At 37.4% G+C, this 16,592-nt stretch overlaps 1 protein-coding gene across 2 annotated transcripts in view; it reads right to left on the bottom strand.

Annotated features, from left to right (window-relative positions):
• LOC139971755 (E3 ubiquitin-protein ligase TRIM9-like) overlaps positions 1-16,592 on the bottom strand; it is an 86,919-nt gene extending 70,327 nt beyond the window's left edge. The window contains exon 1 of one of the 2 annotated variants that reach the window (XM_071978481.1): positions 15,624-16,592. In XM_071978481.1, coding sequence (XP_071834582.1) covers positions 15,624-16,496 — 873 coding nt within the window. In that variant the 5' untranslated portion in view covers positions 16,497-16,592. The remainder of the gene's footprint in view (positions 1-15,623) is intronic. The other variant, XM_071978483.1, reaches the window with a different exon arrangement.

The raw sequence follows: 16,592 nt of genomic DNA, 5'->3' as shown, positions 1-16,592 counted from the left end.
AGTATAAAGTTCAAGCAAGATGTACTTTTTGAGTAATCAAGGTTACAAGCAGGTGTAATATACACACACAGACAAACACACAGACCCACACATAAATATATACACCCACCAAACTGCTTTATTTCACCATTTCTGTACATTGATTCCCATCCTCTTCAGCGTGGAATCAAAGACCAAGAATCCTAACATCTGCAGTGAAAAATATTCCCGATTACAGGAGTACATACATTTTCAATTGATACTGATTACACCATTGCAGATTTGTAGGTAATGAGACCAGGGAGTTGTCATGGAACCGATTCACTGGTAACTGAAACTGCAGTTTGACTTCACGTGCAGCACACTGTTCACTGAGAAGGAATTATTATCCGCAGATGACGACACTGATATCATCCAACCATATTATAATCATGTTCCAATAACACCTTCCAGTTATTACTATGGCTGCTGCATTCATATGACTGGATTGTCACCTATCACACAATCCCAGTTCCCAATTCACTCTCTAGTCACGCCCACCTTTCTTAACCCACGCAACAAACCTTCCTCTGCCCCCCCCCCCTCTGCCTTCCCCCCACCAGTTTGTTGTTTTTATCCTCTGATGCAATTAAAAGCTGCAGTAAGAAGGCCTTCTTGTTCTAATTTAGCTACCTCCACTATATACAGTCACCTGTCAGCTCATTTACGGTACATTAGGCTTCTCCCTCCTCATCAATTCCACCACAACCTCTCGCACCTCGGGGCATCCGTGCAAGATGCACATCTTTTCTCTATCAATGGGATTAGAATTGACTGTTTTTCTCGATATTACTGACCTGTGAAAGAATCCCTCTGAGCTCAGAAACAAGATGCCACTTTCTCTTCCATTCATAATTTCCAGTTCTCAAGTCGAAAAAGGCTGACATGATTTTATGCATAGATTTTCTTATCCTCCAAAATGCTATGTACAGCATTTGATCTCTTTTTTGTTATTAATTCCTCCATATTCACACATATATATATATATATATATATATAGTGCCAATGAGATTCAATATGTGTAGTACAGTACACTGGTGATGAGTGTAAAGTCTAATAGAAGACATACATGAACTGTACTGAGTGCTCTGCAAAAACAAATCTCCAGTTTGGAAGGAATGCTCAAATCTTTCAAATGTATTTCTTCTGGTATATTAATTTATCACTATATCAGGTATGTATATATTTCTTTACAAAACTTGTACAGAGAGAAAATCCTGTGAAACTGCCAAATATTTGCATGTCTAGTTAGGTTGGTTTAGTATCCCTAGTGTACAAGCTATATTGTCTATTTCTGTGTTAGGTTATTGTGCACTTAGTAAACTTACAGTATCACAAGAGGCCTTCAGTGGAATAGTACTTTTTTTCTCTTTTTTAAAAGGTCATCTGTATTTGCCCTCCAACTTTGGTGATCAAATTCTCATTTAATGTCCAGAACATATTCTTTCTTCATCTAGATGCTAAATCTTAAAAAAATATTTCCAGTTATTGAGTACTTTTAAATTAAATACAAATTTTGCCTGCCAATAAGAAGAATCAATCATAGCATAAAAATTTCACGCAAAATATGCACATAAAAATACAAGTCTTGTTTTGTTCTTTCTAGCATACATACATTTAGGGTCGCAATGTGAAGAAAAAAATCTTCAAGTTTTACCACAAAAAAAGAATGAAAATTAGGCTGTTGCTAAGATACTGTTGTTAAATATTAAAGAAGGTGAGGATCATATATTGGAAGTTACAAAACTTCATTTCAGTAATACACAGGTAGAGACAAAGTTCTACAGTTTGCCACAATGTCAAAAATCTGGAAAAGAAGACTTAAAAAAAAGGTTTTAACACATAAAACCCCAACAAAGAAATTCCTCTCCAATACAGAACACACTGGACAGTATACAGGATTTATCTTGTAAGATGTGTATGTTCTATTGCAACATAATCCCAATACTACTACCATGATAGTATACAAACCTTGACATTGCCGAAAAATTAGACACATTCCACTGACACAGCAGGATCTGAGTTACAAGTTCAACAAAGAGAGGACTATCTGTAGGTTGATAGTAGTTTAGCACAAGTTTGAGAACTCTATTCTTGTACCCAAATATGGAAGTCCTTACACACCACTCTGTCACTGTAAATTAATGGAAAGTAGCATGTGTGTACATACATCATGTAACAATGACCCACCTTTTACCAAAGCAATGTTTGAGACCACAAGGGAAGGGGGAAGGGGAAGACCAGTGGTGGCACAAACCAAGGCAATCTGGGGAGGAGGAGAACTTGGGTGAAAGGCGTATTTGTTTTTTTTTTTGGGGGGGGGGGATCTAAGGTGAGGGGTTGCCTCTCTCCTTTGGGTACTTTTCCATAAGTTAAGTGACTTATATGCAAAATGGTGTGATCATTTGACAATTTTTCACATTAATGCAATGCATTGGAAGCTGGTTCTAATACAAAACAATTAGCCTAGCTCCATATATTTCCGATAAGTAGCAGATCTGATTGGGGAAGGGTAAATGGGGGTGGGGGGGCAAGGAAAAATGTTGGGGGGAATTTCCCCCTCATACCCCCAATGAGGATGGGGAAGAGAAGATGAGGAGAAGAGGGAAAGACGGAAAGAGGAAGAAGAGCAGCTGGAGAGGAAAGCGGAGAAGGTGAAGAGAGGAAGGGTGAAATAGGGAGATATTTGTTTGTGAAAGCATATCACTGAAACGGAGGTAGTTTAAAAACATATACTCGTACATGTATACCCTCTCAGGATAAATACTTATATCTGTACTCTGACATGTCCATTAACAATGTATCATTCACCTACTGTTTCATACAGTACAGTGCATTAATTTCTTTGTGTCAATGTCTCAACCATTTTTCTTTTTTTTTTCTTTTTTCTTTTGCTTCAAGGTCACTGACATGGACAACCAGACAGACCCAATGTACATCTGAACACCTGCCAAGACAAGTGGCAAGAAGAAGATAAAAACATTTCCAATGCAAGTTACCATGACAACCAAGTCACCATGGGGGAGGATGTCATTTTCTCCAAGTGTTGATCAAGATTATGTTGCTGGGGTAGATTATGTTACTGTAAATAATCACTCAAAGTACCAACACTGGCTGTGTAAAAGGTGAACAGAAAAGATCCCAGGAGACAGAGAAATAGCATTGGCTAACCACAGAGGCAAGTTGCCACCTCATATCAAGATCACAAAATCTATTGGTAACCAATACTGGTAGTATAACCTCTTCCATTGATTACTATGAAATAATTGTCAAGGGGGGAAAAAAGGGCATATTCTCATAAAACATATTTACAGCTTATACAAACATATATAAATGGCCCACAAACTGACATAATATAGTCGCTGTATATTATTTAGTTCTGGCTCATGCAGCTGAAGAGATGAATTTCCCATTAAGCTCACTGACCCACTTTATATGAAAAAGAACATAAATTATCAGCACTGCATGGGGTAATTTTCATCTCAGTAAATTATTCCACTATTAGGGATTATATAAAAGTGCCACATTTAGTTACGAAAGAAATATATGTTTATGGACATGGTACTTAAGAAGGGCAAAGGAACAGCAGTCAACAAGATTTGTTACTAATTTACAAATCATCTGGGCCACAATTTTTGGGTTATAATCCAGAAGTATCGTTGACTACTCGCTCACTATAAAATTAACAGGTTGATATAACTTCGTTGATGGTTGTCTCAAGTTTGATCTATTGCGATCGTATTTTCAGACATGTGGTACTTGGTACTTTAGATTGGCCAATAAAGATTGGTGTCATTCATGTAATAATACAAACAGCACAGTATCCCAGAGTTCATTCAGTACTGTACTTGTCAAGTACGTACAGTAGCTTTGATAAACCACTGATCCGTTATTAATATAGCTCACAATTACAGTTTTTGGCATATATAATTCATCGATTCTGAATTAGTTGACATTTTCAGAAGGAGGGGAAAGTGGGTCGCATGATGACTAATGATCAAGGGTTGTTGGGATATTGGGTATGTGTGTGTGTGTTAAAGGAATCCAATCGGTTGGACTTAAGATACAGTACTTATGAAAAGTGCATTTGGAGCTGAGACGATGGCTGTAAATGGAGGATCAAGCGAAGTAACAGATGCCATTTCTGAAGATGAGCTATCGAGACTGTTGCAAAGAATCGCACCGTTTGTAATGCTGCACAGGAGATCCGAAACCATCTATTCAACATAATTATTGGAAGGCAGCTTACTTTTTCAGGAATATATATTAACTACTACTACACTGCATGTGTATTTGTAAGCTGGACTACTGTTTAGTCCGGGTCACATTAAGGTCATCAGAAGTCAACTTTCAATGTTTGGGATGCTTACTGAGTCAGTCGGATTCATACACATAGTGACCAATAACAGAGGTGGAATCATGTTGTAGCTACAGTATGTAGCCAATATCTAGCGAATATATTATAATTATATGTAAATATGTACAACGAATGAGCATTACAAATGCGCGATCACAACAGGGAAACATTACAAATACTCAGAGACTGTGTGGTAATGATGACGTTATTTTCTATACATACATGTGTGAGTATTAAACATGGCATGATCTCGAATATTAAATGATTATACGGACTGTCACTTGTTACATACTATGCATTTCCCAGACAGTTTAATTTGTGAATGAAATTACCCTCTCAGCAAATTAATTACACATTGTTGGGGGAAGGGAATTAATTATCCCTCAAGATACAATGAATTTGCCGAGTTACCCCATCCCCCATACCACGAATGAAATAATGTGTACCGCAACTAGCGACATTTGGCACTTCAATAGGACATCTCTACAAATTAGTATTCTATTTTACGTCGAGGCAGGTTATCTTCCTAATAAATAATCCATACTAATTTCTACTGACAAATGACTAGGCTGCCTTTCAAATTTACATGGTTCGTTAGTTCAGCAGAAATGAGTCACAGCCGCAGAAGCAGTGGGGGGGGGCTGAAGGCCGTGGAGAGATGACAGGGTAATGGCTCCGAGCAAAAAAAAAACAGAAAAAATGGCTGAGAAACGCAAGACGGCATGCAACCTGTGGGAATAACAAGTAAACTGCCAACTGAAAAATCCTAGCGGTAAAATAAAAATTGGGAAAAAAAAACTTTTCAAAGCAAAAGGGATGTGAAGCGACTGAGACAAATTGGGACAAACTGTGACAAAATGGCCACTGGCACACTAAGAGGTTCCAGAGGTTCATGTCAATAAAATGTCTACAGTGAAACGTGAGACTAAACGTGGCCGACTTTAAAAATATATGTCTTCTCACGTCCGTTTTGAGGAAGAAATTTAACACACTTTAGGTTTGGCACGGTAAACAATATATACATAGATTCAACATACTGTACATCAAAGCAGTGTGGGTTTACCGTTTTCATGTTCTAAAGTAAGATTGCACTGTACGTAGATAAATATACCAAAATATTGTACAGTGCTGTTTGCATGCAATCTTACCTATAAATTACAACAGTGACATAAGCCTGCAGTTTCTCACATATGGAACAACAGGCACCTCCTCCATAAATCAAGGATACAGTGAAGTTGACTACTGTAGTTTGGTTCTAAAGTAAGATTGTAATGTACAAACGTAATGTACCACAATATTGTACAGTACTGTTTGCATGCACTCTTACCTACAACAACAGTGACATACTGTAAGCTTACAGCTTCACATACAACAGGCACCCACTTTATTAAACAAGAATACAGTGAAGTTGACTATAGTTTGGTTCTAAGGTAAGATTGCACTGTACCAAATAATGTACTGTTTGCATGCAATCTCTACCTACAAAATAATATGCTTGCTGTACTCAAAACATGCAATTTTAATAAACTCAAACCTGGACAAAAGTGTACAAGTTATTGTTTTCCACTTGTTTTGAGCATCTCATCATTCATTATAATGATTTCTTTATGTAGTCAGGGTGACTACTTTAGTGGGTCATATATGCTGAACAGAACAAAGAGGGTAAAATCATCGATGATTTTTAAAGCAGAAATCAATTTTTGAAAAGAAAAGTGACACAGAAAAGCTCTACATAATATTATCAACGAGGAAGTTATATATATTCAATAATTTTGATAAAATTCATAAGAAAATTTTGTAAATCTGCAGAATTGTTGCTGAATTATCTTTGTTATTGCTATGTTGTCATATTATAATACTGGACAATGACAGACAGTTCACCATAGATAAAGAAAGCAGTGTTCATCGACTCATAAATAGACACATATCAACGAACATGGTTAGCGTTTGAATTTTTACGTACGCTGAGACTAGGCATCCTGACTACCATGTTAAATTGTTTTCTTTAATTTATTCACTATATTTTATATTTTATTCTTTTATTATTTTTTATTATACGATCTGAGCAATTCATGATATTCCAAAATAACCATTGCTGACATTAAGTAGTTATTAAGTGAACATGTAACATTTCCATTGTACCCTAACATAGTGTGTACATATTGTTCTCTACCATAGAGATCTACATAATATGGGATGCATGCAGTGGTCTAATAAAGAACAGTGAAGTAGGCTATTTGTAATTGATCACTATTTTATCATTTTTCGGTAGGCCCATTAAATTCTAGTGAATTTTCATACAGAAGTACTGTATGTGAGTCTAAACCTTTGTAACATCTCACATTAATTCTCCCCCACCCACCCCACCCCACATTAAAATATCAAGTCTAAACATCAAACTTTGACCTTCATTAATTTGCCCTGTCTTGATCCTCTTGGTTGACGTGACACTTTACATGAACTGCGGCGATCGATTCTAACGAAAGTATTCTCCAGCCGGCGCTGAATGTAAATTCGACCACATTTATAAGTACCTGGCCAGCTTCTGGCAGTTTTATCATGCGCACTAAAATATGAGGCCACGACAGAGGTATTTAGTCAAATGATTCCGGTCCAAACATGGACAGATTCTGTATTTCTTTCTCTCTCAGATGGCTATCATGCTTCTGCATTCTATGTCATCCCGGTTTCTTGTTTCGTCTCATAGGATTCAATTCTGGCTTATGTGAACTACGAATTTCCCACAGGAAAAAGAGATTATTAAATAATTTAACAGCAGACTGAATATTCAAATGCAGTTTCACACTGGCTTGAGTCAATATGTTTGTTCATACCGTGTGAAAATACATTATATAAATTACACAAGTACACACTCAGTTGGACGAAGTTCGTCAAATTCCTTCTATCTGTATGTATATTTATATCTATCTATATATATTGTAATATTGCATCCAATGCTGCCTTCTGCAATTTTTGAAAGATGCACAAAGTCAACAGAAAGGATGTAACTGGAATGACAGATGGCCATGAGGCATCACTGGGGGTGAAATTATTGATGCATGGAGCGTGTTTTTTTCAATGGATACTAACAATAGCAGTCAATAGCCTCAATACAACAGCACTCCAATGCATCAATACGGTTCGACACCACACAGCAGCAGTACCACTGGCCATCATTCACAGAATCCCACCTCTCTGATCTACCTCAATCAATAATCTGGATGGAAGATGTAGCCCGAGGGCAGAAACCGATAGATCTAGAAGGCCTTTATCTTTGGCACCCTGTACAAACATTCTCCATTGCCTGTCTATATGTTTTCTTTGTACATTAAGTCCATTCTATTCCAAATTGGCTTTCAATTGGCACTGATTTTGGATCCATTCAAGAAACTACCTGTTTCCAAGATTACCAGAACTTTGAAAACAGGAAGCCTTTTGGCAACCACCCCTTTGCACGTGGCGGTACAACCCGGCACCAGAGCTTCGGGATCATATGATATACAGTACGGGTATAGAAATTTACCCAACTGACAAGCCTATACTTTCAAACAAGGAAATGTTGTCATAGTACTTTTAGCACACTGGAAGACAGTTAATAATTCTTTATGTTACTGTATGTCCACAACTTATTGTCCTACGTATGCTGACAGTTCATTTTGGCAGTAGATACAGTATCTAAATAGAAGATGCAATTGTGGTTAGTTTAAGGTTGGGTATCAACTTGCATTGTTATAATGTTTTTTCAACACTGAATATTCCAATGTACACTCGCTTTAAGTCGCTTATTATCTAATGAAGGCATCTTCTTCTAAACAAATTTTTTCCCACATGTGGGAAAAAATAACAAAAACAAAATTGCATGTTTCTTTAGAAACCTCTCTCTTGTCAATATATATCTCTAAAATAATTTACAACTCAAATAGTTTTTAAATGAACATTCAATATCAAACAAATAATCTGATAAGTGAATGATGAGTTGACTGAACATTCAGAGAAATGTCATAACCTAAAATAACTGTCTATGAGAAGAAAATTTCATATTTTTTCTTTCACAATTTCACATTTTTTTTTTATATCTGTGTCACAATATAATATGAAACAAAGACCTGCTCAGCCACAGGTTGGTAAGAGTGACTCCATATAGTTATCCCTTTCGGGGAAACAAAAAAAGCAGAATTGTTATAATTTAAGGATCAATACTCTGATTTTGTTCCCACGTGTGCACTACCCCAACGGTACATGCTCAGGCCATTAGAGAGGGCGGTCAGGGTATTATAGCCTCACACCCAGGTTGATTGGTGGAAAAGATGGAGGGAGCCCAAGAAAATATGGGAAAAAAGAAAAGTCTATATTCTCATTTTAATATTTGTACCTTTAGAAGTTGAGTAGAGAAAGTGGCTGCTGACATTGTTATCTGGGTCCTGACCTGGATCTTCATGCTACTGTAGAGGACATTTAAAGAGCAGACAAGAGAAGCAGCCAATAAGAGTCAAGAATAATTATGTCATCATCTATTTCTGGCATTCAATACAGGTAAAGTCTGACAAGATATACATCGATACAGTCATGAGTCATAGCGACCAATTGTTGGAGAGTAATGAAATTATTCAAACTGAAAAGGTCTTCGACAGAGATATTGCCAAACTGTGTGACCATTATTCATGTATTTATCTTTTCTTCTTGAAACACCGACGTACTGTACCACAAAACTCCACTATATACATGTTTGCTTTCCAAAAGGCATTTTCTAATCTGATTCTTGACTATAGTACTTTACTACTTTCTATGGTTGTTTTTGTCTTGTAACCAGCTAGTGTAATACATTAAGATGTGTATCAGTTTAGCTTTCAGCAAAATAATCCATTTCAACAGAAACCATCAAAGTCTCCAGATATGTTGAGAGAGTTAAATATTTTGAGCTCTTTGGACAGGAAAAAGATTTCCCAGGGAGAGGTCTGTCCTGATTTTCGAAAAGACAAACATTTCTTGTTAATATCCTTCCGGGCAATTGTGCAAGAAGACCATCTTCTCTGTGATCACAAAATAAATAAATAAAAACAAACTTTTTACTGTTAGGAGGAAAACAAGCTGTATCATGTCAAAACTATTGTACATTGACTGGGTATACGGACACAGACCCACCATCATACTGCACACACTGAAGTGTCATGCACCACTCGACTGCGTACCATGCCATGTGTGCCATCCACACTTTTTTAGCAACGTTGTGTATATTCCAGGACTCAAAAAGTCAGGCACATTTACTGGCTACTGTAAATATCAATAGCTGCACTGTTTGCCATCTGAGGAAACAGTAGGCAGAAGGATTTTCTTGACATTAAGAATGGAAAACATGATGAGTCCACCAAAACAACTGTCACAGAATCGCACAATTAAGTCCTGTATCTGTATTTACTGCTCATTGTCAACAACCTTTATCGGGCTGCTCTCAAAAGCATATGTACGCAGAAATTGATGTGTGTTGTAAAGTACCAGTTAGAATCATAGGCCTTTACTCATAAACTCTTTACATTAATTCCGATGCAAGACTGTTAATGATCAATTAGATTCCTCGCATTATGTATCATAAATTATGTCATGGACTAGTACTGCAGGACTGTATTGAATTGTCTAAGGTTCCCCGTTCCTTATCAGGGATTTTTATGGGAACTTCTTCAAAATTTGGTCATTCTTTTTGTTCCTCATTTTACTATTTTGCTATAAGTCACACCTTTTCTTATCTTTATTTTGCCTTATATAATGTTATGTGGTCAAATATTAAAGTGTTTTTTTAGTTTGTAGAATTTAGTAGATCTAAATCTACTACATGATATGTCAGCTTTTGTTTATTTTTTTAGACACATTTAATTTAATCAAATGTTCCAACTTTGATATGTATCCCATTAGGGCTCTTGTAACCTAAAGTCTGCCTCTCCTATTACAAAGTTTTGATCATTTCAACACTTTTCCTAATTGAGTGAAACTTCAACTGACAGACACTAAGTAATACATTACTTTCAAAAAGGGAACATACCATTAAAACTACACACATACATGTGCCATATCCATCGTGTAGATGCCTTTTGCCTATATGCAAGGAATCAAAAGTTCATTGCTGGCCAATAACAAATTTCTTCCAATATTTTCTACATCCTCTTAATTCTTCCTTTGGTATAAAAACAATTTTTTATGCAAAATCCTTTGATACATGTCTAAAATTGTTCTCTCTGGTAATTATCAAGTCTATTTTCAAAGAAAGATACACATGAACTATGTAAACAACTTAGTTTACACACTAAAACTGAACCAACACAACCAATGAAAGCCTCCACAAGTGATGGAATCAACATTTACTTTAAAGAAAATTCTGATTCATCTTCCTTCTGAATTAAGTCTTCATTAGTGCAGGCTAACTGAGCACAGATGAAAGATATAAAGACTAAAGAGACTTACTCACTAAATGAAGCTTTTTATGCCAATATATATCTCAAATGAGCGAGTGTATAGGTTCGACTGCCAATTTCAGCTCAAGAATACCTACCTACCGTACCAGTCTCTGTAATAATGCAATTTGCATGCATAATGGAGAGGGGTTAGTAAGAAACTTGGTGCCAAAAATGTGAAATTAATGCATGTAACCCTGACAACTACTAAAAGCTTGCTTCAACAATAAACATGAGAGTTGTAAAAGACTTGAAGCTCTGTAATTTCTCTCGGAGCACTCTCTTACAAATCTCGTGCCACGATACGTGGTGTAAACTTCTTCACAGAGCAGAATAAAGGAAACCATGGAATGAATAATTAATCAGGAGACAGCAGGCTCCGTTTGATACTTCCTTTTGCATTCAATCAGGTCTTATAGTCTTCGCATTAGGGTCGCTGCTACTGATCAATACAGTCATCTAGACGAAGACTATGACTCATCTCTGAAAATTCCTCCCGAGTATAGGCTGCCGTATCGGCGGCCAAACACGAACCAGGCGTGCAGCCGATATTTCTAGAAGCTAGCTGCCGGTTTGGTAATCTGGGCTTGCAGCTTCGGAGTGATTCATCGACTAGCCTCAAGTCCGATGGCTACGGAGCATAAACTTTACCCGCAGGATGGGAAGAAGATAATGTGTCAAAAATAACAGTTTAAAAAGAGATACCCTGAGTGCGCATCAAATTTCTGTAGTATCATGTGCTGCGTAGTTTCGTATTTATAGGCCTACGTTGTGTGGCTGAAAGTTGGTCGGCATCCTAAATGAATACTGCAAGATGAGGTTTCAAATTTTAAATAAGATTAACACACAGTCTAGACTTAGAAGCTTTTATCTAGTAAAACATTACAGATACTTTAACAGATTTTTGTTATCATTCTAAGAAAAATTCCTCACATAAAAATTGTGCTGTACTTAAGAAATGGAGGAAGGGTGGCTGACACAACAACTTGGTTGCTGTATAAATTCTGACAAACTTGATCGACCTGAACAATTTTGAAATCAATTTGCTGCATGTAAAATGTTGTAATTAAGCAGTGGCTTTAACTGTCTCCTCCTGTACTCTCCTCCTCCCAGCCCCCCCCCATCCCATGCAGGGGCCCTTGTAAGTAGCCACTACCGGAACTGTAATTAACTACTCTAAAGTTATATTTTTTTTAATACAAGCAGTGATTGCTGGAGTATAAACACTTGTTTGATCTTACAGTAAATCAATCCGCATGTACTAAGTCTGCGAAAAACTCGGCACAATGCAGCATACATAAAATATGATTTCGACTGAGCACTGCAGGCTTCATAGTACTCTCCGGTTGATGTTCATCTAACTGCCAGAAAACATACTTGTTCTTCCAGAAGTCTAAATATGCATTGGTATGTCAAAGTCAATATTAAATCGTCCTAGGCGCTTAAAACACTCATGGAGCTAGCTGGTGACACCACTGGTGACTGACTGACTCCACAGCCACATTTCATGACACTGTAAATAAACAGGAATCAGACCTACCTGCACATGGGCCTCTCTGAAACTGATCCTTTAGGAATAATCAAACTATCATCGACTCATAAATCTTTAGCTACTTAGACAGTTCATGAATAACAAATGTTAAGTCCTTTGTTTACACATTGTAAGGGTACACTGGCATGTCAGCCCATCATTACCACTGACTTACAGGTGACAAGTTAAATGTGTACATTATATGACAGTGGGTATAGATGGTAGATTACAGAGGGTGGTGATGTCAGGGAGCTACTAACTCTAACAGCAGCTCTCTGGTGATGTCATGTCTTGACCTCAAGTACCTGAGTATATAAGCTGAGCTACTGTACTGTTTAGTGCACTGTTCTACCACTTCATATCAGATCCATGCATGGTACAATATTTCAGACTAGAATGTGTTTAACTGTTATTAACAATTTATTTACAATTTAGCATATTCAACCTTTAGCCCTACAGTACCTCAAAAGATGTTATTTATCCCTACAGTGTAGAGGAATCAATAAAACTTTCAATATGATCTATAATCTTGATAATCCCTTTGTAAAAAGTTTGACCAAAATATGTAACCATCCTAATTTTGGCATTTATGAATTTCTATTTTGCTGTGTAACTTAAGTTTTCCATTAGACCTGTCAAGGTTTCCAGAATTGAAAATATGGTATCTGCATAAATCTTGGTTTTGCTGCCAGAAGAAACATAACACAGCCTGATAACAGCTTATTACTAAGCACCTGATTTGATATCTTGAAGTGGAAATAAGTCTAGCCTAACATCACACATGTACAACTAAAGTAACTTAGTAAATCTAAATTTGAGCCTACAGTATGCAGTACCTTTTGTTGATCTGCCAACAACCACATGTGTATGATTATGAATCAATGCAAGGCAACATTAACTCAAATTGGATATTACATTAGTTGAAACAGCTAAGATCATTGGAAAAGTATTATTATAAAAGTGCGCTGTAAAAAAAAAAGATAGGGCACATTGTGACACCAGAGTGAAACCTTTTTTTTAGTGAATTTTATGTATACAACCTTGTTTGGCTTCTATATTTCGTTTTATTTGTGTGATAGTATTTTTGACAAATTCTTTTCAAAATGTCCCTTCCCTGACACTTTCTGAGCTGCAGTCAATGAATTACAGCATGATCTCTGCTTTACCACAGTATATATTAAAATGGTGGCATATTCTGAAATGGTACCCTCAATAATCCACTTGAATCCATCGTAGTCAACGTTTCCTTTGCTATATATGTCTTGTCTGTTTTCTGTTGCATATCACTCGGTTGTCACTTGTATTTCACAAAATCAGATATCTTGGAGAAAGACAGGAGATTTCATGAAGGACACTTGCTTCATCAGTTGCATGCAAATATGGTTTGAAAACTTCCATGCAAACTTGTGTTCATTCTCCCTCAGAGAAACTGACAAAAAATCACTACCTGGACCATGTTGAAGTTACTGGAGTATCCAGTTCAAATGATGTTTATACTAATCCATTTTGTAGAGAGGATGTTATGCGCTTAGAACTGATTAATAGAAAAGTGTCTTAATCATCCAAAGTGAAATTGTAATAACCTACCTAAGTACTGTATTCATCAAGTTCAGTTGGTCATGAATAAATATCTCCTAATAGTTCATTATCTGACATGTATCCATCTGACTATGATCAGTGACTGCACTTCAGCAGATCACAGTGTGTACAGTGTGGGCGGAATGTTACACAGTGGAGTGCGAAGGCTTTCAATGGTGGCGTGGGGGGGGGGAGTCAAATGATAGATTTCCCAGACTGAGTTCTAAGGTAGGGGCCTGAATGTTTATGGGAGAGACCAGATGCAGATCAAGAATTTTTCAAAGGAAGGGGTACTGTCCTGGGGTCATTGATGCGTGAATCCCAATTGTAAGCATTAAATTTAAAACTTAGACATTAAATGGTACATTCTGCAGTTCTGAGGTATACCATACTATAAATTAGGTCTATATTTAGCCCTACATGCATGTTGTGCTAATAAGTAATATAAATAAATTCAGAGGCAAATGCTTAAATACCAGTGTGATAACTTGTGTGAGGTTGAAGAAAGGGGGGGAGGGGGAGTTCACTCATAATAACTCTCCCCTGGCTAAATGCAATCTGACAAGCACCTCTTCCAGACACAAACTTGTATTAATTATCTTGGATAAAAATCCAACATTTGCCAATACTACTTTAAGGTAACTAGAAGTTTTATTTTATTATTCATCATTACTAAGTGCAAAATGATACTTTTCATGTCAATAATGGGCTATGACATTATTCAATGATCTTTATCTGTGAGTCATGCATGAGTGAAGTTTATGTTTGTAGTTGTAAACAATTATAGCTAAAGTTCAAGCTGTCTGTATGAATGGGAGACCAAACAGGTATGTACAGTAAACTTGAAATTTTTCAGATTCTTTAGGGCCTTTTAAGGAGTTGGATGCATATGTTTTGTTACAATCTGAAGGAAATAAATAGTGCCCTACTGTAGCATCTATAGACACATCATTCCAAGAACCATGTACTGTACTTGATTTTCTAAAATCATTCAATCCTGAAAAAGGGAAGAAGGCAGGCCTTGCCAATAATAGCTTAAATTGAACTCATGACTGAGTCAGATTAAATATATCTCTAATTCACCCCCCCCCCCCCACATCAGGGGTAATGGACTCTGTTACTTTCACAGCAATGACATGAATTCATGTTGGCCAGTTGTATTGTTGCCACAGGCGACAATTTCAACACCACAGGGAACTGGTCTGACTCTGGTCCTCCTTTTAATTCACTCCTTCTCCAACCTCCCAGGGTACCTGTAGAGCCCTTATCCTGACAAACACTTGTTCGACTTTCACATCTAGGATTCTTGGCGTTTGAAATGGTTGGTCATGTCCATGATGAATATTGTTCAAACTGAGTCTGTAACTATTTAGCATATATTGTAGCATACTTGTAATTATAAGTTGTAGGGTGTAACTTTAACAGTTAAATAAACTAGGTATAGCCTAGTTTGAAATCCTGCCTCCCAGTGTAAGTGGCAATAGGCCTAACCTAGTTCTTAGTGTACAATAAATTTACTGTAACTTGCATTATGCCTAATTTGTGGCAGGGGCTATTCATACTAGTAGCAATTATAGGGTTATGCCTGATAAAATACTGACATGCAAGGACCAAGCTTGATTGACTAGCACAGGTAGTGCTATTGTACTTTTTGTAGACTATTGTAGGCCTAACTCCCTAAGCCTAGAAAGCATACCTTCTGTACTTTGGACATAGCTCCCAAGGCATTCATCTCGTGGTTCATATGTTTCCCTTCATTCTGGCACAAATAACACACAGGCACTTTGCACATGATACAGTACATGCTAAGATTTTCATCTTTATGTTCACTGCATGTTGAGATCCGAGGAGGGGCTTTTGAACCAGTCGCCAACTTTCCTTTACTGGGAATTGTCAGTGTGTGCTGTGCCAGGGGTCCTCTAGAAGGATGACAGCTCTCCTTACAGGCATGGCAATAGAAGATATCGCACTGCTCGCAGTAAACTTCGGCGTCTTTTGCATCCTTTTCACAAAGTTGACATTTCATTCTGTTTCTTATCTGTGCATAACGAGCAACAATTGATTCCAATGCAAGATTTCGAGGCAAACTCTCTACGCCTCTGTCGTCAAGGAAAATAGTACGATGACACTTAGGACAAGTAAGACGAACTGAATCAGTTTGCAGAGGTGGATAATTTCCTCCGATACCTTTCAGAACACCCCCGGATCCACTAGTACTACCTCTTCCACTAGAACAAGACGAGGTACTTCCAGATGAGGCAGAACTTATGGCACTAGGGGCATAACCGGCGTAACTTACGCCGCTATCTCCGTCACTAGCAGCACTCAAACGGTCAGTGTCAGGAAAATCTAAAAAGTCTAGCTGCTGCTCAAAAATGAACTGTCCCTGTATGTTTGATTTAGCTTGTAAATCGTGGGCACATATAAGACATACGTTGTGTGCACAAGGAAGGAGAACGGGAGTTTTAAAATTTCCCCCGCAAGCATAACATCGAAGCTCTTCGTCCATTTTCTCACATTCGGACGGGCCTGTAAAGCGCAGTCTGGTGGCGAACCGTTTCAACTGCATCGAGTCCCGTTGTCAACTGAATTTTCCTTTTGTTTACCGCCGCTCTTTGTCATGGACGTTCTCGTTTGGTATAGTTCAATCAATGAAGCGCTTCAG

Source organism: Apostichopus japonicus, chromosome 8, assembly GCF_037975245.1.
Source record: "Apostichopus japonicus isolate 1M-3 chromosome 8, ASM3797524v1, whole genome shotgun sequence".
NCBI classification, from domain to species: Eukaryota; Metazoa; Echinodermata; class Holothuroidea; order Aspidochirotida; family Stichopodidae; genus Apostichopus; species Apostichopus japonicus.
This window is presented reverse-complemented; position numbering and strand designations above follow the sequence as displayed.